The 21,805-nt window shown below is 39.7% G+C and overlaps 1 protein-coding gene across 4 annotated transcripts in view; it reads left to right on the top strand.

Annotated features, from left to right (window-relative positions):
- The window catches only part of LOC140467147 (synaptotagmin-B), a 663,372-nt gene that overhangs the window by 556,624 nt on the left and 84,943 nt on the right, over positions 1–21,805 (top strand). For all 4 annotated transcript variants that reach the window (XM_072563238.1, XM_072563236.1, XM_072563237.1 and 1 more), the window contains 3 exons: positions 8,967–9,134; positions 17,308–17,475; positions 18,139–18,256. In XM_072563238.1, the coding sequence (XP_072419339.1) occupies positions 8,967–9,134; positions 17,308–17,475; positions 18,139–18,256 (454 nt within the window). The remainder of the gene's footprint in view (positions 1–8,966; positions 9,135–17,307; positions 17,476–18,138; positions 18,257–21,805) is intronic.

The following is a 21,805-nucleotide window of genomic DNA, read 5'->3' on the forward strand; positions in this document are numbered from 1 at the left end:
GGTCACTTCTAAAGCATGACCACTTTGGTGTGAAGTCTCATCTGTTTACATATAAACAAAAGTCTTCTCAAAATCCTTTTCATCTCTGTACCAAACCAGACTGATTGGAGTCCCGACTAGTTTATTGCCCCTCTGAAAAGTATCAAGGACATAGTCTCCTTGAGCCAAGGAACAGCTTTTAGAAAAAAAAGGGACTAGCTTTGTGACACTTAGTACATCAGGATGAAGCACGGGCATCAGACAGAAGCATCATGTGAACTATCAATCTCAGTCTTCACTGAAAGCCCAAGTATCACAAATGCCAGTCTTTAATTACTTGGATTTTTTTTATTCATTCATGGGATGAGGGCATCACTGGCTAGGCCAGCATTTATTGCCCATCCCTAATTGTCCAGATGGCAGTTAAAATTCAACCACATTGCAGAGACTCTGAACTCACATGTTGGCCAGACCAGGTAAGGTTGGCAGATTCCATCCCTCAAGGACATTAGTTTTCCAGATAGGATTTTCCTGACAATTGACAATGGAATGGTGATCATCATTAGACTGTTATTTCCAGATTTTTACTGAATTCAAATTCCATTATCTGTCTTGTTGGAATCTGAACTTCAGACCCCAGATCATTACCTGGGTCTCTGGATTAAGAGTCCAGCATATTGAGAAATAGCTAAAGGCACTAGATACTGCAAAGGTTATAGGTCCTGACAATAGCTGGCAATTTTATGACCAAATCCCAGGCAAGGCTGCCCAGTTTATTATGGTTCCAAACAGGATACCCCAAACTGCTAAAACAGGATTAACTGGCTCTCTACCCTTAGTCAGTCATTCCCTCCGTTGGTTGCAACAAGGTTAGTTTAGGGAAAAAAAATCCCTTCCTTTGCAAATACCTTTCTGCCAGAACCACATGAACTTATATTTTAAAAATACCTAACTTAACCAGCTAATGTCTTGAATTAACAAAAATATTGAGTTTATTAATCACTACACGAGAAGGAATACTAATGCAACATACATACACACAGGTTAGAAATAAGAGGTGAATCCAAAAGTTCAATAAAATGTATGATCAGTCTCTCAATTGCTTGTGAAGAGTGAATGGTTGAATGTTGCAGCTATTCCAGTAAAGTTGATGTTGTTAAATTGAACAATTACACGATCCTTAGTTTTGCAGATTGCATGAAGTTCTGTAGTTCTAATTCCTTTCAACTGTAATTGTATTCCAGGAATCAGAGGGGAGGAAAGGAAGAGAGAGTCATTTTGTTATCCTGTTTCAGTCTGTCTGGTTTGCAGCACTGGAAGGGAGAGAATACAGGGGTGATTTGAAAAACTAGCCTTATTGTGGCTTTCACAGTATGTTAATTCTCAAACCCCAAGAGATACACAGAAGAATATTCAATCTCGCTGGTACATTCCATTTGTGTTGGGACTGACATTTGAATCCCTGTCCTTGTATACTCTTAAAGGGAAAAATACTAAATGTGTCTGCAGTGTGGGACAAAACCTCCAATTGGTGGCTTGCTATTGAACAGGGGTCATCAGCCTCTCATGAGGGAAGGCAAAATAATGGGTCAATGATTTGTGGTGGTGTGGATGTGCAGAGGGATCTTGGAGTCCATGTACATAGGTCTCTGAAAGTTGCCATCCAGGTTGATACTGCCATTAAGAAGGCATATGATGTGTTTGTTTTTATTGGTAGAGGGATCGAGTTCTGGAGCCGTGATGTAATGCTGCAACTGTACAAAATGCTAGGAAGGATTTGGAAGCATTGGAAAAGGTGCAGAGGAGATTTAGCAGGATGCTGCCTGGTCTGGAGGGAAGGTCTTATGAGGAAAGGCTGAGACACTAGGGTCTGTACTCATTGGAAAGAAGAAGGCTAAAAGGGGATTTGATAGAGACATACAAGATGATCAGAGGATTAGATAGGGTACACAGTGGAAGTCTTTTTCCTAGGATAATGATGTCGCTTTGTATGAGCGGGCATAGCTACAAATTGAGGGGTGATAGATTTAAGACAGATGTCAGAGGCAGGTTCTTTACTCAGAGAGTGGTAAGGGCATGGAATGCCCTGTCTGCCAATGTAGTTAACTCAGCCACATTAGTGAGATTTAAACAATCCTTGGACAAGAACATGAATGATGATGGGATAATGTAGGAGAACGGGCTTAGATTAGTTCACAGGTTGGTGCAATATCGAGAGCCGAAGAGCCTGTCCTGCACTGTATTGTTCTATAGTCTATATTCTATTATCCTTGAAGTTACAAGGGTCACAGTCTATTCTGTTTGAATCTTTATTTATTAGGTGTTATATTCCATCCTACTCTTTCTTCAGACAAACTCTTCATTTACATCATAGCCAAGTCTGTCTGTATGAACCTTCTTATAAAAAAGTTAATTACAAGCTAAAATTGTCCACAGTACTTTGGGGTTCTTACCTTCTTGTGCTCCAGTAACCATGCCTCCAGTGAAGCTATTCCATTCCAGCTACAACAATGGCATCTGCCTGGTGACATGGAAACTTGATGAGGGCTGTCCTGTGTACAATAAGCTGGACAAATCCACCCCGGCCATTTAATGCCCTCTCAATCCATTTTGATCATCAAAACAATGGAAGAGGTCAATGACAATGCTATCAAGTGGCACACTGAGCAACAATTTCCGTTTAGGTCACTGAGCTCCTGACTTCATTACTGCCTTTACACAAATGTGAACAAAAGAGCTGATCTCCAGAGATGAGCTGAGAGTGACTGTACTGAACTTCAAAGAAGCATCTCACTGACTATGGATCTCTTGCAAAACTGGAATCAATGAGAGAATTCTCTACTGTTTGGAATCATACCTAGCACAAACGAAAATGAAATAAAACAAAGAACTGAAGATGCTGGAGATCTGAAACAAAGTCCAGTTCTGTGGAGGAATCACTGGACTTGAACCATGAACCCTGCATTTTTCCCACCGACGCTGGAAGACCTGTTGAGTTTTGCCAGCAATTTCTGTTTTTGTTACCAAGAAAAATGGTTGTAATTCTTGGAGGTCAGTCAACTCGTGTCCAGGACATCTCTACAGAAGTTCCTCAGGCTAGCATTCTCGGCCCAATCATCTTTAGCTATTTCATCAATGAGCTTTCTTCCAGCAATAAGGCCAAAATTGGGAATGTTAACTGACGATGCATGATGTTCAGCACCATTCTCAATTCTTCAGATGTTGAAGCAGTCTATGTCCAAATGCAGCAAGATGTGGACAATATCACAATTGGGCCAGTAAGTGTAAGTAAAATCACACCTTTCTCAGTTCCTGGTCCTGACCATTAACCTAATTCTGGCTGGGTAAGGCACGGGTGACCATCAGCTACTGGGATTTAACTGTTGGAGGCAGATAAGAGGAACCTATGCGGCATCCTGTTCAATTGTAGGAGGCCCAGTCAGTTTTGAGGGCTGTGGCAGACAATGATTATCTCCAACAAGAGAGAAACTAACCATCTCCCCTTGCCATTCAATGGAATCACAATTACAATTAATACTATACTATTAATATCCTGGGGATATCATTGATTAAAAAAAAGTCTGAATTGGACAAGCTGTATAAATACAGTGGATACAACAGCAGGTCAGAGGCTGGGAATTCTGTGGCAAGAAACTCACCACCTGTCTCTCCAATGCTTGCCTATTATGTACAAAAGGAGAAAGTGAGGACTGCAGATGCTGGAGATCAGAGCTGAAAATGTGTTGCTGGAAAAGCGCAGCAGGTCAGGCAGCATCTAAGGAGCAGGAGAATCGACATTTCTTCTTCCTGAAGAAGGGCTCATGCCCGAAACGTCGATTCACCTGTTCCTTGGATGTTGCCTGACCTGCTGCGCTTTTCCAGCAACACATTTTCACCTATTATGTACAAAACACAAGTTAGGACTATGATTGAATACTCTTCATCCACCTGGATAGGTACCGTTTCAACAACATTCAAGAAGCTCAATACCATCAGGACCATGTAACCTACTTGATTGGCACACCACATATCACAGTGGCAGCAGAATGTACATCTAGAAGGTACATGTCAGAAACCTCACCAAGGCCCTTACAAACCTGCAACCTTTACCACCCAAAACTGTAGCACATGTAAGAGAATACTACCATTTGCAAGTTCACTCCAAGACATACACCATCCTGACTTGAAACAAAACCACTTTTCCTGGATCAAAATACTGGAACTCCCTTATTAGCAGCAATATAGGTGTGACTGCACCTCAAGTGCTGTACCAGTTCAAGATATTGGCTCACCACCACCTGACCTGAATGGGCTAAAAGTGTTGCCTACTCAATGACGCCCATTTCCAATCAATCCATTTGAAAGTCACCTCTCTGATATTGGACCAGCAAACAACAGCAAGATAATCTCTTGGCACCCACAGTTTGCTAAACTCGTGAATAATGAGGCACAGCCCTCAAAGCTGACTGGATCTCCTGCAATTGAACAGGATGACACATATGTTCCTCTTATCTGCCTCCAACAGTTAAATCCCAGTAGCTGGTCACACACGCCTTACCCAGCCAGAATTAGGTTAATGGTCAGGATCAGAAACTGAGAGTAATGTTTTATCGAACCCTAATTCAGGCACTGACACCAATTGTTGGCCTGGCTAAGTGCAGTTAACTTAGTCTGGTGTGTTGTTATACTGACCAGTGCTTTTGATTGGATAAAACCACGATGGAAGCATTGAAAGAGCGACTTTCAGATGATATTAGGGAGACAAAATCATGTAAAAAGATCTGTTGTATAAATTATCCCTGAATGTTCAGTGTTACATTCCGCACAGGGATTGTTCAATAAACTACAGCATTTAATACTTTGGAATTAACCATCTTCAGTACACAGTATGATTTCCACAGAACACTTCATGAATAAAGAATCAGCTTTTATTTTGTCACAGTTTAGTCTGAGCACCTGACATTCCATTATTATGAGCACCTAACACCAGAAAAATCCTATTCAAAGACAAATTAAAAAGCAGCTCTCACCCCATGTTTCATCAGAACATCTGAGTACCTATCATTGAACTTGGCATAGACTACATGTTCTTTCTCTATTCTCAGCTCCAGGAGGGTGCCATCCTGAGCTGCCCACGGTACCAACACTCAGCTGGTTGTAAATGATAAAATCTACTTGTGTCATTTAACTTCTTGGTGGGAGAGCTGAAGTTAGCAATTTAAATTTTATTCCCATCCTATTATTGCTTATAATTATATTTGCATTGCATTAGAGAGCTGAAATGTCATTACAACAATCTCATCTCTGTGAAACTCCTTATATTCTGTCAGCCCCATCAATGCATATAAATAATTGATTACTTTTAGGAGATTGAACTGATGGGAATTAGAAGTTAGACTGACAACAAGTAACATATCAAAAAATTTCAGAAAGTCCATAGAAAATTTTAGTTGTAGTATCTCAAACACTTGCATTCCCCTGCTACATCTAGGGATAAGTGCTCATCAAACTAAATTAAGCAAATAATTAATGCACAAAGTTAATTAGGAACATTTGATTCTTGAAGTCATTCTCTTTTCAAATAATCATAAATTCTTAGAATTTGGAGCACTTATCAGAACTTGAATTGACCTCTCAAAAAGGCATAATTTTGCTGCTTGATTTAATCATCCCAGGTCAAATTTCCACTGATTCAGATAAGTCTGAATTTCTAACTGGTAGTGTAACTTACACGGTCCTGTCTGCCTTAGTCCAAGAACTCCCCACCTACGTTCGGGACACCACCTATGCCCTCCACCTCCTCCATGATTTTCTCTTTCCTGGCCCCCAACGCCTTATCTTCACCATGGACATCCAGTCCCTGTACACCTCCATCCCCCATCATGAAGGACTCAAAGCCCTCCGCTTCTTCCTTTCCCGCCGTACCAACCAGTACCCTTCCACTGACACCCTCCTTCGACTGACTGAACTGGTCCTCACCCTGAACAACTTCTCTTTCCAATCCTCCCACTTCCTCCAAACCAAAGGAGTAGCCATGGGCACCCACATGGGCCCCAGCTATGCCTGCCTCTTCGTAGGATATGTGGAACAGTCCATCTTCTGCAGCTACACTGGCACCACCCCCCACCTTTTCCTCCGCTACATCAATGACTGTATCGGCGCTGCCTCGTGCTCCCACGAGGAAGTTGAATAGTTCATCCACTTTACCAACACCTTCCACACCGACCTCAAATTCACCTGGTCCGTCTCAGACTCCTCCCTCCAATTCCTAGACCTTTCCATTTCTATCTCGGGCGACCGAATCAACACGGACATTTACTATAAACCGACTGACTCCCATAGCTACCTAGACTACACCTCCTCCCACCCTGCCCCCTGTAAAAACACCATCCCATATTCCCAATTCCTTCATCTCCGCTGCATCTGCTCCCAGGAGGACCAGTTCCAATACCGTACAACCCAGATGGCCTCCTTCTTCAAAGACCGCAATTTCCCCCCAGACGTGGTTGACGATGCCCTCCACCGCATCTCCTCCACTTCCTACTCCTCCGCCCTTGAGCCCCGCCCCTCAAACCACCACCAGGACAGAACCCCACTAGTCCTCACCTACCACCCCACCAGGTGATTTTGTGATGGATATGGAAGGATCCCTTGGGGCCTTGGAGGAAAGTGAGGGGGGAGGTATGGGCGCAGGTTTTGCATTTCTTGCAGTTGCAGGGGAAGGCACTGGGCGTGGAGGTTGAGTTGGTGGGGGGTGTGGACCTGACGAGGGAGTCATGGAGGGAGTGATCTTTCCGGAATGCTGATAGGGGAGGGGAGGGAAATATATCCCTGGTGGTGGGGTCTGTTTGGAGGTGGCGGAAATGATGAAGGATGATACAATGTATCTGGAGGTTGGTGGGGTGGTAGGTGAGGACCAGTGGGGTTCTATCCTGGGGGCGATTGGAGGGGCGGGTTTCAAGGGCAGAGGAGCGGGAAGTGGAGGAAATGCGGTGGAGAAGGAACAGGCAGCCAAGGGGTTCCTCAATTTAATGTAAAACAGGTTTTATTCCAAGCAAATACTTCCTTGATTAGCTGTATATTTATTTTTATGTTTGCAACAACCTGATGCAGATGGAGTAGAGAATCTTGCTTCATGGTCTTTGGGCTGTCATTGTGACAAATTTTATATTAAATTTCTGGTACAGTCAGCAGGATTCCACAGCACTGTCTTGTGATTGCAGATGAGGTTGGCAGTGCCTGACAGAGATAGAGTTAATGTTGGAAGAGTTGAAATTGTCTGTGAGGGACAGTGAAGCTACTCCAAGATCACTGGGGACTCAGGAATTGACAGAGGGAATCAAAACCAAAGGCCAAACTCGATCAGAGGTTCCCATTTTGTGTTCCCTACATGTTCACTAGACAGCAGGGGTGATCCTGGTTAACATAATTAAATTTTGCCAAATGTGCGCTATAGAAATGCAGGAATTGCTGGAGAAATACTGTTTTTGGGAAGAACTCCTCTTGGGCTACAGCTCCACATTGGAATGTTATTGAAACAAATTAAGTTAGTGCATGACCACTTGAGATCATCGAATATATATAATAGGAAAACCTTGGAATCTGGCTGTAATTATCTACTCTAAGAGATGATTAGATGCTATGACATTATTTTGACCATCCCAAATGGTTTGCCTGTAGTTCAACTATACAATAATGCATCCTCTTTTAGGATTAATTTTAGACAGAAAACAATGTCTCATGAAGAGTCGCTAAGGTTTCATACTGTACAGAAATCAATAACTCCATTGCATCTTTGCTCCTTTTACTAGTCTCAGTAGAGTTTGCCCACATGTCTACATAAGATGTCATTCTGCCAACAATAATAAAGGAACTGTATTTGAAATATGGTCTGTGGATGAAGTGAAGGTTAAGTAAGTTACATTGACAATATTCCTTGTAAAAATAACTGCCTCCTGTCTTTTATAACCTTGTGAAAGGACGGTAATGTAACAAGTCTAAAGAATGAACATCATAACTTTGGCAAGGTTACTTCTTCGCTTTTTTTGAAAATCAGCTACAAGGTTATCAGTTGCCTTGTTCATATTGGGCAGGTTCTCTTTATAGGTGCTTTCTTCAAACACATTGGTAAAAGAAGAAGAATGCCATCTAACATTCCCCACGTTCTCGTTTACTTGGAAAACAAATGACTGCTTCAGCTGACCTACTGTGTAGCTCCTGAAATCTGACAGTTTACCCACCTTCAATGCAGCTCTTCAAGGTCAGTTCAGGCTTAAGTGGAGTAAGAGAGGAACTGCTGATGGACATCCTCCAATTAATGTTGATTAATTGTAGGGCAGGAAGTTGCTGTCTCAGTTATGGATCTTCTGCAACAAACAGGAGAACTAAAAGCACATTGCAAAATTTCTAGGTCAGTGTCTAGTATAAGTTATATCATTTCTGAATGTTCAATTTGCAGTTCATAAACTTTTTTTGTGAATATTATGCTGAAGACGTTCTCAAGGACAGCACTGCTCCATGGGCATACGCCAGTCAGCACTTTGGAGAATCATATCAAGACCTTCACAATGATGGATCCATAAACTAGATACAACCTGAATGGTTACATTAGCATGAAGAACATAATAGCTTTTGTTAAGAGTTTGCAAGGTTGACAGGTGTGTAATTTACATAGAGTCAGCAGGTACATGTGTCAGTGAGGGTGCATTCAGCCATAACACCCAGCAAGGGGGACCAGACTGTCGAATTATTCATACTTTTGGAAGTTTGAAATTTCTGTTAAAAGTCAAATTGCTTCTCTCTTTGTTGGTCTCTGCCAATTGCCCTGCAATGATTCTGTCCCTTGCCAGGCAAAATGGAATTGGGGGAAGCAGCAGTATCCAGGCCACTAAACTCCCATCGGAATACCTTATGCTTTCTGTATCATCTTCTTTAAAGAAATGTGATTATCATTATAGAGCCTTAACTGTTCTCCATATCTTTTGCAGCTAACTGTGGGAATTCTTCAGGCAGCTGAACTTCCTGCATTGGACATGGGTGGCACATCTGATCCTTACGTTAAGGTCTTCCTGCTTCCAGACAAGAAGAAGAAATATGAGACGAAGGTCCAGAAAAAGACTCTCAACCCTGTCTTTAATGAGTACTTTACATTCAAGGTAACACTTCAATGCAAATCGTGATATATTGAACAAGTTAAACTTCAGTTTCCATTCTGTTTCAGTTAGAGACATGTTTGTTAGTGATCTTTTTATTTTGTTTTTAACATTCAATCCAATCTATCAGTAAAGCTTATTCATGAGATTCTGGAAATCTTTGTTCTAGCTAGCTAATTTTCCAAGAAGTCTATTATTTTTAAACTCCCTTAAAAGTGTCATTTGTGGAATTTTGTCAAAAGTCTTAACATTCAGGTAAACTACATTCATTTCATTTAACTCTTGACATTTCAGTTAACAATGAATTCAAGAAGATTCAAGTGGATTTATCTATTAATGGTTTGAACTCCGTACTGACCACTCATCACCAATGATTCTTGTAAATATTTTTTTGCTCTCTCATTAGTGCAGCCTAGTAATTTTAACGTGCAGTTACTTTAAACTTTTTGGTAAGGCTGCATGTGGTGTAGTTTAAAAGAAATGGTTTGTGAGTGACTTGCACAGCAACTTCACAAGTGTTGCACTACTAAAGGGACATGCTGATTAAGTAAATATGGATTACATTTTACAAAATACTCTTGAACATTGTCCTCACTGCAGATGTAAGCTAAGTTATAATCCTGTAGTTACTAACACTTCCCTCTTGGATGACATTCACCACAATAATCACATACCCTCCAGATTCAAACTAAAATGCTAATTTTAATTCAGGCTTAAAGATAACATCTCCTACTCACTTAATTAAATGGATAATGTAATTACTTCAGGCACTGTTCCTTTCCATCTATCTCACTAATACTTAATATAACCTTGCCCAAACTGTTATATTATTACTAATAATTTTGTTTATTAAGCACAATATGAATCCAGGCATTTTACATGATGAGTATTTGTTATGTAAACAAGTTTATGGGGTGTATCAATACATTATTTTATGAATGATTCGGAGATGCCGGTGTTGGACTGGGGTGTACAAAGTTAAAAATCACACAACACCAGGTTATAGTCCAACAGGTTTAATTGGAAGCACACTAGCTTCCAATTAAACCTGTTGGACTATAACCTGGTGTTGTGTGATTTTTAACTTTATTTTATGAAATATGGCATTAGTGGTAAGGCCAACATTTAATGTCAATCGCCAATTCCTACTGAGATGATGGTGCTCAAGCACTTCAGATACAACTGAGTGGCTTGCTAGACCATTTAGCAGAACAGTTAAGAGTCTGTCACATTACTGTTAGTCTGAGGTTACGTATGAACCAGATTGATTAAGAATGACAGATTTTCTTCCCGAAAGGACATTAGTGAAGCAGATAAATAATAGTTTATAGTCAGTATTTCTGAAAGTAGCATTCTATCTCAAATTATTATTCTAAAAACATAACATTGCTATTATATCCTCAATAGGATCCATAGTGGAACCACAGATATATTTTATTCCGAGGAATAGAGGATGAAATCCCAATTTACCTTTCCTCCCAGTAAACGATACAACCTGATCCTTCTCACCTATTCCAGGCCTTTCAGCACCCCAACACTGTTCTTTGTTGGTCATCGGCCTAGGCCTGATCAGAAATCCAAGTCATGACCATTCAAGTTTCTCTTCACTGATGTTTACATAAAATAACATTTGTATGGAGTACAAAATTAAAGTGTTTTTTTTGGCTGGATTATTGTTACACCTTCCATTCATGATGAAACCTCTCCACCAAAGTCAAGAGAGTAGATATGTCAGGTTTGCTTGCTCCTTTCTTTAAACAGTTTTTAGTTTGCGTACAAGTTTAGTCCAATTAATTTCTGTTTCAATGCTACATACTGGAAAGCAACTGAGCTGCATAATTTGAATGCTTAACTTCAGTCCAGTTCAGTCCAGAGTAAATGCTTCTGTTTTTTCAGGATTCTTTTCTGCACTGTTGCAATGCACCTTTTGAAATGAATGTTAGACTGAGGCCCTATAAGCCCTCCACTTTTATCAAGGATGTCAAAGTTTTGAGGAAGGAAAGCTCCATAACCTAACCAACACTTATCATTCAACTGATGTCACTAAAATGGATTATCTCATTTCATTAGCTCATGTGTAAATTGACTTCCATTCCGCCTACATTACAGCAATGAATTCAAATTAAAAGCACCTCTCTGGCTGTGAAGGGTTATCCACAGGCCACAAAAGGCAAATGATTTCAATTGTATGAGATTAAAAAGTGATAATCTATCAATAGCCTTCATTTATCTCTGGTAGATTTCTTTTAGATTACATTGAACCTTAATTACTCATCTTAAATACATTCTAAGAATTTCAACTATTTTATACATGATGTGCACATTTGAGAATACCATTTGATCTGAGTCATTATCACAATAAATAACCGAAACATTATTGCAGTGACGAACATTGGTTATCTCATATAATAGACATATCATTAAAACTATGATGATGTACTTGGAAGATCAATATGACTCCTTCAGTGTTTGTGAATGTGATTTCATCCACAGCAAATGCCTTTGAAAACCTGTAAGGTTTTTTTTGGAAAGACTTTGATTCAGAATCCTTGCTTTACTATTCAATATTGACAGGCTTAGAACTCCTCATTCTGTTTGAAGCAGTATAACATTTGCTGAAACAGCAGATTTTCAGACTGATTAAATGAAACGTCTTGCCAAAAGCCAGGAATTTCTGCTTACTTTAATGAAAAGTTAAGAATAAAGCCCACAAAGTTACATTGAGTTCATGTTCCTGTCATGTGAAAGGAAAACTAACTACTAAAGCAACATGAATTTATTGAACATGCCAGAGAAGGCGATGAGAGAATTATGTCATGTCTGAAATTCATCAAGATTGGTAGGCAGAGGGATAATACTAAGGCCTTTGCTGAGTACAGAATGCTTAGTATATTCATTGAAACTCTGTCAGTTGATCTTAGGAAATAGGAGCCGAAATTACTGAATAGCCCCTAAATAAATTAAAAACAAGTTTCCATGATTTGTAGCTTTTTTCTTTGACACAAATTGGAACCAATACGAATTAAACATGAACGAACAAGTAAATGATACCTTAAATGAAAAGACTTTAAATAGTCAATACAACAAAGATGTATCTATCTCAGCTGGCAACAAACACCCCTGCACACACCTAGCAGCTATGTTGCATCATATGTGTTTCCAAAGTTTTCTAACTCAGGTTTTTTTTTAGATTACATTACAGTGTGGAAACAGGCCCTTCGGCCCAACAAGTCCACACCGACCCGCCGAAGCGCAACCCACCCATACCCCTACAGCTTTCATTCACTAGACTTTATCATTGTTGGATTGAAATGGCTCTGATGAAATTATTCAGCCAAACTGATGTGAAGAATCTGATTGGAGAATACAGAGTTTAAAGCTTAGATAAATTTTCAAAAGGGGAAGAAATTGTCAATTGATTTTTGCAGAATTTTGAGAGGCCTGTCCAGGAGAAATGATAATGGGGAATAAGGAAATGGTATCGGTATTAAATGAATACTTTCTATCTCTCTTCAGAATAGGAGATATTGAAAATATTCTGATGATAGTGGGGGGATAATGGATTTAGTGAGAATGAGGAACTGAAATTATTTGTACAGAAATTAGACAGGAGAAATTGTGGCTATGTCTGATAAATCAGTTGGACCTGATGGCCTGCATTCTAATGCTTTAAATGACTGGATGCCTACCCCTCAGCTACTGCTATACAGGATCTCTCTCAATCGTGTTCCTAAATTGCTCCATGACTTGGAAATGGGCCAAATGCTGGCAAATGGGACTAGATTAATTTAGGTTATCTGTTCAGCATGGACGAGTTGAACCGAAGGGTCTGTTTCTGTGCTGCACAATTCGATGATTGTATGACTGTAGCTGTATTCCAACAAAGTTCTCTGATAACGTTTAATACCTAAACTGCACATTCCTACAGAAATGTCTTAGCTTGATACATGTGAGTATTGATGGCATAGATTCCCCAAACCCCTTTATAAAGCCTGTTAAATAGTCTGGTTAGCTTGACAAAGCTCAGCAGTGGTAAAATTGCCAAAGTCATAGTCCCTGCTGTAAGTCTGCCTTTGGCTTTCAGCCCTGTTTAACTGTAATATACACACACACACACACACACACACACACACACACACACCTTCCTTGTGTAATAACCTTTCACTGTGCCTCATCAAATGCATTTTGAAAAACAAAATCCAATGATTCGCTGTTATGGTCTCCCAATTGCAACCTTAAAAAATTCCAAAAGATTTTTCAAAGATGATTCCAACTTCAGAAATCCATGTTTGATGCTTCCCAGTTACATTATGATTTTCAGTGTCATGCAAACACGCCCCTAATAATGAAATTGAGTTATTTTTGTATTACTGACTCAAACCAATTGACATTTGGATCCCACACATTGAAGAGGAAAGTTCCATTTTATACCTGCTAATTCATAGGAACCATTTTAGAAACTACAGAATTTTTGAAGATCTAAACCAGTATGCATAATCACTGCGATCAGTCATTTAAAGCATTAGAATGCAGGCCATCAGGTCCAACTGATTTATCAGACATAGCCACAATTTCTCCTGTCTAATTTCTGTACAAATAATTTCAGTTCCTCATTCTCACTAAATCCATTATCCCCCCACTATCATCAGAATATTTTCAATATCTCCTATTCTGAAGAGAGATAGAAAGTATTCATTTAATACCGATACCATTTCCTTATTCCCCATTATCATTTCTCCTGGACAGGCCTCTCTAAATTCTGCAAAAATCAATTGACAATTTCTTCCCCTTTTGAAAATTTATCTAAGCTTTAAACTCTGTATTCTCCAATCAGATTCTTCACATCAGTTTGGCTGAATAATTTCATCAGAGCCATTTCAATCCAACAATGATAAAGTCTAGTGAATGAAAGGCCTCACAAAAATGAATAATGCAGATGCAGTTATCAGACTGATTTATATAAATGGAACTGTTTGAAAACAATGTTTCAATCAACATGTTCAGTCACTGCACAGTTTCCAGGAGGCTTTTGAAAAATGAGGATTATATTCATAATTATGTTACTAGTGAAGCAAGTCTTAATGTATAAGAATTCCCTGTTGGTCAGGATAGAACACATCAACATCATGAAAATTTAAAATGTCAAGTAGATGGTTTACAGTATTTCCAAAAGATCAATGAATTTTCCACTCTTTTCCTTACTATCTCGTATAAACGCAAATATGATTTTACCATTCTAATCCATGTTATAGATACCTAATAAATACGAATGGTAATAAAGAGTGTGAAGTTGAAACTCAAATTTGTGACAAGATGAAGTTTGTAAGATTGCTATATGTTGGGACTGTATCTCTGTTGAAGGTAAAACAACTATGAAGAAGTCTGCCTGTTAGCAAGTCTGAGTGGTTTGATTGTTCGAGATCAAAGTGGGTCCAGATGATTTTGTGTAGAAGAGGGTGCAAGGTTTTTATACTTAGAGACATTAACAAACAGAATTTTGCTAATAGTGGATAGATTGTCAGCCTTCAAAAACTAAGCAAACTGTTGAGAACATCAGGTTGTAATCAGCTCTCTTTTAAACTGTTCACTTATTTCCAAGGTAAGAAACAGTTGAGGTGTCTAGGATAGCGGTAATTAACACCTCAAACTGGATATGAGGCCCATGTGATTCATGTTGCCATGGAGAAGAAGGGAGGATCTGAGGTGTCCTTAAACTCTCAGCTTAGGTATTCTGCCAGGATCAAGGAGAAAGAGAGATGGCATCTTTAACCACAGGTGGGAGCTAGTGTTTGAATTGAAAAGGCTGAATACATGAAGAATTAAAGGAAGGCTGTACGTTTTACTAGCATGTGCTAAATAAGAATTTCAGGGGGCGGCACGGTGGCACAGTGGTTAGCACTGCTGTCTCACAGTGCCAGAGACCCGGGTTCAATTCCCGCCTCAGGTGACTCTCTGTATGGAGTTTGCACATTTTCCCCGTGTCTGCGTGGGTTTTCTCCGGGTGCTCCGGTTTCCTCCCACACTCCAAAGATGTGTAGATCAGGTGAATTGGCCATGCTAAATTGCCCGTAGTGTTAGGTAAAGGGTAGATGTAGGGGCATGGGTGGGTTGCGCTTCGGCGGGGCGGTGTGGACTTGTTGGGCCGAAGGGCCTGTTTCCACACTGTAAGTAATCTAATCTAAATTTGAGCATGAAAAATTATGCTTTGAAGTTCCCAGGCTGAGAAAGAAAAGGATGGAGGTAAATCCTTGGGAGCTAAGAATCACTTTGGGAGGATTTCAGGAAAATTGAATGTCTATTTGAAGGGCACTTTGAAACATATGAGTGAAGTGTGTATTCAGTTGTGCAAAAAGTAGAATATTCCATTGTGTGTTTGCACAATAAGATGCTTACAAAGAGAGTATTTAGCTAATAGTGCTGTTAATCTTTTGAAACAGTGAAGTCTTAAAATGAGAAATCTTGTTGCATCACCCTTTTACTCCAAGTTTGATTTTAAAAAAAGAATTATTGCTGTGTATGGAGATCAGAAACACGTAGTTCTAGCACATGTTGATTACGTTGGAAAATCTAACTAAGGTCAGCTCAATGACATTGCAGCAATAATCTCCATTCAGACAGGCCAGTTACAATCTCACCATGCAATTCCCAACAGAGAATGCTATCTCATTTCAGTAAAAAGTCCAAGATGTATTGTGAGTATAGTGAGTTTATTTTACCTTTAATACAATTTTTCAAACTCTCCCAATTTATTTTTGTGATTTCTTGCCTCATCTCCCACACCTTGTCCTTCTTCCTGATGGAAAAATTTTGTGAAGCTGTTCCAAAAGTGCTAGCACTCTAACTCATTGAATTTTGACAGTCAATCAATGTTGACAGGCTGATTAAAGAAAGGAGTCATAATAACCTAGCAGTTTCAACACCCTTATACAGAATTCCTATAGGAATTGCTAGATTTCAAGTAGACTACTAACCCTGGCAAACGTTCCCCCAGCCCAGAAATGGTAAGAAAAAGACGTATCATTCACATCATTAACTCCACTAAAATTGGCCAACTTAATGCAAGGGAAGGACGGAACTGAAGTCTTTTCCTGGCCACATAGTGGGGAAACTTTTCATGTTTCAGATTTCCATGCAAAATTTCACACATCAGGCGCACATAGTGGGAATTCAGCTTTTGTGTGAGGTTGTGATTTCCCATCCATGAAAATTAATGAGGCATACACTCACATTTTTGATATGTACTCCCAGTGGGGGAGGTTCTGCACTGGTAGAACTAAAAATGAAGATTCACTCCAGTATCCGCTGTCTGGTTTGTTCATGAATTATTCATCTTTTAGCTCCCAAGATGCCATCACATGGAACCAGCTTCCTTGAATCATATCGCAAAGACTGTGGTAGCAAAATCTGACCACAGAATTCATCATATAAAATATAAATAATCAGTATGAAAGGTATTTTTTTAAAAATACTGGAGTCCATTCCCTATTGGCAATAAATAAATTACTTTCCTACAGGTGGTAGCATCAAATAATGTTCCATTCATATGTTGCAGTAAAAACAAAGACTTTATTGTTTTCTTACCATCAAATGTCTGATCAGGTTCAAGGTCTTTCTTTCAAACTGAAGCATGGTGTTTTTGAGAGTCACTAGCAAATTTACAAAGACGATGTTGGGAAACTGTCGACCCTATTTAGTGCTGCAAGATATTTTCAATTAATGAATAGATTGCTTTGTCAAAACTTATTAGATACTATGAGTTTTTAACTGTGACTGAGGGTTTCATGATTTTGTTTTGATTCTGTAGTCTCAAGATATTTTGATATGTTGATATATTAAGCAACATGAATTCACTAATGTATTGAGGCAAATCAAAGGCAAATGCTTTAGCTGTGTTATCAATGATGGAGTTTTTAAAATACCTGGCAAATCACTACAAAATATACATTTCATCTCTATTAATACCACTGACTATTCAAAATGTTTCCTACTACAATTCAGAGATTTCTACATTCCTTTAAGCATATTTCAAAAGTTATCAAATGCCCCTGCTTGGTAAGTAAATTTATAACTGATAACAATAAAGTGGCCATGCATTGAGGAAACAGACAGCAAACACGGAAGGAGATCAACAGATTCATGACATTTAATCTTCCCTTTAACTGAACTTTCTCTGCAGGTTCCTTATCAAGAGCTGGGTGGAAAGACCCTGGTGATGGCCGTTTATGACTTTGACCGATTTTCCAAACATGACTGCATTGGCCAAGTGTTGGTACTAATGACAAAGGTGGACCTTGGTCAACAGCTTGAAGAATGGAGAGACCTCGAGAGTGCTGAGAAGGAAGAGGTAGGCTTTAAAGATCCTGAAATTGCCTAATATCCATACAGTGGCACACCAGAGAATCAAAATAGAATTGAAAAGGAAAAGTTATGGCCTGGAATTTTCCATTATAATGACATTGAAATTGTTTGCAGTGGTGGTCACTACTGCATGAAACTGACAGCAGCTTCTGATATCAGTGAATGTACAGTTAAACATGGACATTTGGAAATTGTCAGTGTTGCCTGCTGCTCACAGGACAGGTGCAATTAGCACAACCAGTAATTTGACATGGGTTTCAATGTTTTACACAGATTTATGCAGATTCACTGTAAAAAAAACAATTGAAATGTTCGTCATAGTTTCAAAACTTAGTGACATCTCATTCAACAAAGTTTTAAGTGATAGATACTGCTGCACAACTGCAAACTCTTGGAACACAGTCATAAAGTAAGTTCAGGATTTAGTGCTGAAAATCTTGCATCCAAACAGTATAAGTACAAAGATTAGCTTTTAAAATTGTCAGTTTAGCAACAGGTAAAACATGAAATTATGTTTGGATTTTGATGTGGAATTACATCAAAATCTGTTGATGTCTGCCCTGTTTCACTGCTAAGATAAGTTTTTGCATTATAACCTGCAAAGATTGTGATAGTTACGTGATTCAAATATTGCTGATTTTTCCTGCAGCCGGAGAAACTGGGAGACATTTGCACCTCTTTGCGCTATGTTCCAACAGCAGGGAAACTCACTGTCTGCATCCTGGAAGCAAAGAACCTAAAGAAAATGGACGTGGGAGGACTCTCAGGTATACAGGACAATGGGTGGAATCTTATAGGGGTCTTGGAGATGTGGGCTATGGCAAGGTATGTGACAGAATCAGGCGACATGTGTCGTGAGGTCCATTTCGACATCAACATCATCTCACTCCATTCTTTTATACCTTTCACAAATAGTGAAAAGAAAGATTGTCACTCCGTAATAGTGATGTGCCAATTGATGGTCATTATTGTTTGTGAAATACCTTGTTAATGCCACAACTTGTCTCTCTAATACTTAGTAATCCATTTTACAAGCTAGATGTCAAGAAAACTTGACAATGAAACCAGAGCAAATACCTAACTGATTCATGGGCGGCATGGTGGCACAGTGGTTAGCACTGCTGCCTCACAGCGCCAGAGACCCGGGTTCAATTCCTGTGACTGACTGTGTGGAGTTTGCACGTTCTCCCCGTGTCTGCGTGGGTTTCCTCCGGGTGCTTCGGTTTCCTCCCACAGTCCAAAAATGTGCAGGTCAGGTGAATTGGCCATTCTAAATTGTCCGTAGTGTAGGTAAGGGGTAGACGTAGGGGTATGGGTGGATTGTGCTTCGGCGGGGCGGTGTGGACTTGTTGGGCCGAAGGGCCTGTTTTCACACTGTAAGTAATCTAATCAACTTGACATTTGCTCCAAAAGATTTCCTTGTTGGAAACCAGGCACAAACATCGGAGGACATGTTCCATGTTCACTAACCAAGCACACACCATATCCACAGATATTGGTATTCAACAAATACCAGCCTCTTAGAATCCCCATGACACATCTCCTGATTCACATACAGGTCACTTCTACACTTCAATGCTTTGCCTCTGGTTGTACTGGCAACTATCATTGTAATGTTGCAGCAAGGAGACACAAATATGCTCAGAGACAAGCTGCATTTGAGGGTCTTTATTTGCTATCATTGACTCACTCACCAGAGATACCAGACTTGTATTACTACTGTTTTGCCTTGCTGTTTAATGAAAGTAGACAGGAGGTGCAGCAACTAGAAAGACAAATGGTATTTTGACCTCCAATGCAAGAGGATTGGAGTCCAGAAGTAGGGATGGCTTACCAGAGTTATACAGGGCCTGGGTAAATAAGACCACAATTGGAGTATTGTGTGCAGTTATGACTGTCCTCGTTATGACGATATACTTACCATAGAAGGAAAGCAATGAAGGTTCACTAAGCTGATACTGGAGATGGCAGGATTGTCATACAATAATAGATTGGTTCAACTGGACTTGTATTCACTAGTGTTTAGAATAATAAAATGGGGAAAGGATGAATATATAAAATTCTAACTGGGCAGACTAGATACTTCCTCTGATTTGGGAGTCTAGAACTCAGGATTACAGGGTAGGCAATTTGGAACTGAGATGAGGAAAAACTTCTTCACCTAGGGGGCGGTCAACCTGTAGAATTTACTACCATAAAGAATTTCAGGTCACTTAGTGTATTCGAGAAAGAATTTGATAGTTGTTTAGATATTTAAGGCCTCAACAAGTATGAAGACAAAGTCGAAACATAGTGTTGAGGTAGAGGATCAGCCATAACCTACTGAAAGTTCCAAGGTCAAAATAGCCTACTCTTACCCTAAGTTTCTATTTGGCTTCAAGAATACAATCAAGATAGGAGGGACCCAAAGGGTAGCTATTGCTTGGTGACCCTTTCTCGTATGGCATCAAGTTTGGCCTGGGTGTAAGTGTGCACAGATCATTGCAGGCACCAGAACTTGTAGAGAGAGCAGTTAATAAAGCATACAATGTCCTTGACTTTATTAATAGAGTCATTAAGTACAAGTGAAAGGAGGCAGTGTTGAACTTATATAAGACACTTGTTGACTTCAGCTGGAGAATGGTGTACAGTTGTAGCAAATTATATAAATAAAATGTGAATGCATTGGAGAGAGAGCAGATGCAATTTAAAAGAATGCTTCCAGGAATGAGAAACTTTTGTTATGAGGTTAGATTGAAAAAGCTGGGACTGTTCTCCTTGGAGAGAAGTCAGCTGAGAGGAGATTTGATAGAGGTTTTCAAAATCAGGAGAGGACTGGATAGAGTAGATAAGAAGGTACAAAAAAGAGAGGGCATATATTTAAATTCACATGAAAAAGATGCAAGAGTATTGTGGAGTAGAAAAGCTTTTTAAAAACTGAGTAGTTAAGATTTGGAATGCACTACCTGGGAATGTTATGGAGGTAGGTTTAATTGAGGCATTTGAGGTGCTACTGAATAATTATTTGGACAGAATTATTGTTGAAGGGTATGGGAAAAGTTTGGAAAATTGCCACTTGGTAATGACGCTCTTTTGAAGAGCTGGTACAGATGGACTGAATGGCCTCCTTCTGCACAGATAAGATTCTGTGAAGCTTAGCAAAGATATAGAGTCAGGAACCTGGTCATAGTTGTCAACAGCCTCAATCAAATGGGACATTCTTTGGCCACGGGATCCTGGCACGGTAAATAAAGCCAAACTATGTCTTAATAGGAATAGGTGAAGGGTTAGTAAAAATGTGGAATGATTAAATCAGGTTCTAAAGATATTGAACATCATGTTGAGACCTAGAGGCTGTAGGCTGCCCAAGTGGACAATGAGATGTTGCTCTGAGGCTCACTGGAATACTGCAGCAGGCCTGCAAGAGAAATGTTGGTTTTGGATGTAGGTTTGCTCGCTGAGCTGGAAGGTTCATTTCCAGATGTTTTGTCACCCTACTAGGTAACATCTTCAGTGGGCCTCAGGCAAAGTAATGCTGAAAATTACTACTTTCTATTTATATGTTTGGGTTTCTTTGGGTTGGTGATGTCATTTCCTGTGGTGATGTTTCCATCACCAACACAACTCAAAGAAACCTAAACACTTAAATAGAAAGCAGGAATTTTCAGCATTGCTTCACCTGAGGCCCACTGAAGATGTTACCTAGTAGGGTAACCAAACGTCTGGAAATGAACCTTCCAGCTCAGCAAGCAAACCTACATCCAAAACTTTAACCTGAGCTATAAGTCTTTTCATAACTCGCTAAGAAATGTTGGTGTAGGAATACAGTAGTGTGTTAAAGTGGAAGTTCGGGGTCATTTTTATGGACAAAACATAGGTGTTCTGCAAAGTGGACACCAAGTGTACTTTATGTCTCCCCAATGGAGGGGAGACCACATTATGAGCAATGAATCCAGTAGACTTGATTGAGACACTAGAGCAGCCTCGACACCAGTTCTAGGCCTGGTGTGAAGTGGTAAGAATCAGGATCCTTTCCTCAGAAGGGATGCAAATCACCTGTCTTGAGTCTTTCTGCCCTATTGTGGGCTGTTTTCTTTTTGGAGGTAGAGAAAGGCAGGTATTACAAGAGAAGAAAGTGAAGGCATAGCTATTAATATTGGTGTAGTCGAGGAGGTGTCCCAAGCAAGTGAGTAGGCAGCACAGAAGGCATGCAGTGTTAGTGGTGTTGGAGATTGTCTTGGGTGAAAGTGAGTAGGAAGATGATGTCAGTAATTGAGAGAATAATGAGGCATGTATTTTGGTGGCGAGTGGGTACAGTAGCAGAGATGGAGTGAGAG

Source organism: Chiloscyllium punctatum, chromosome 45 (assembly GCF_047496795.1).
Source record: "Chiloscyllium punctatum isolate Juve2018m chromosome 45, sChiPun1.3, whole genome shotgun sequence".
Lineage (NCBI taxonomy): Eukaryota > Metazoa > Chordata > Chondrichthyes > Orectolobiformes > Hemiscylliidae > Chiloscyllium > Chiloscyllium punctatum.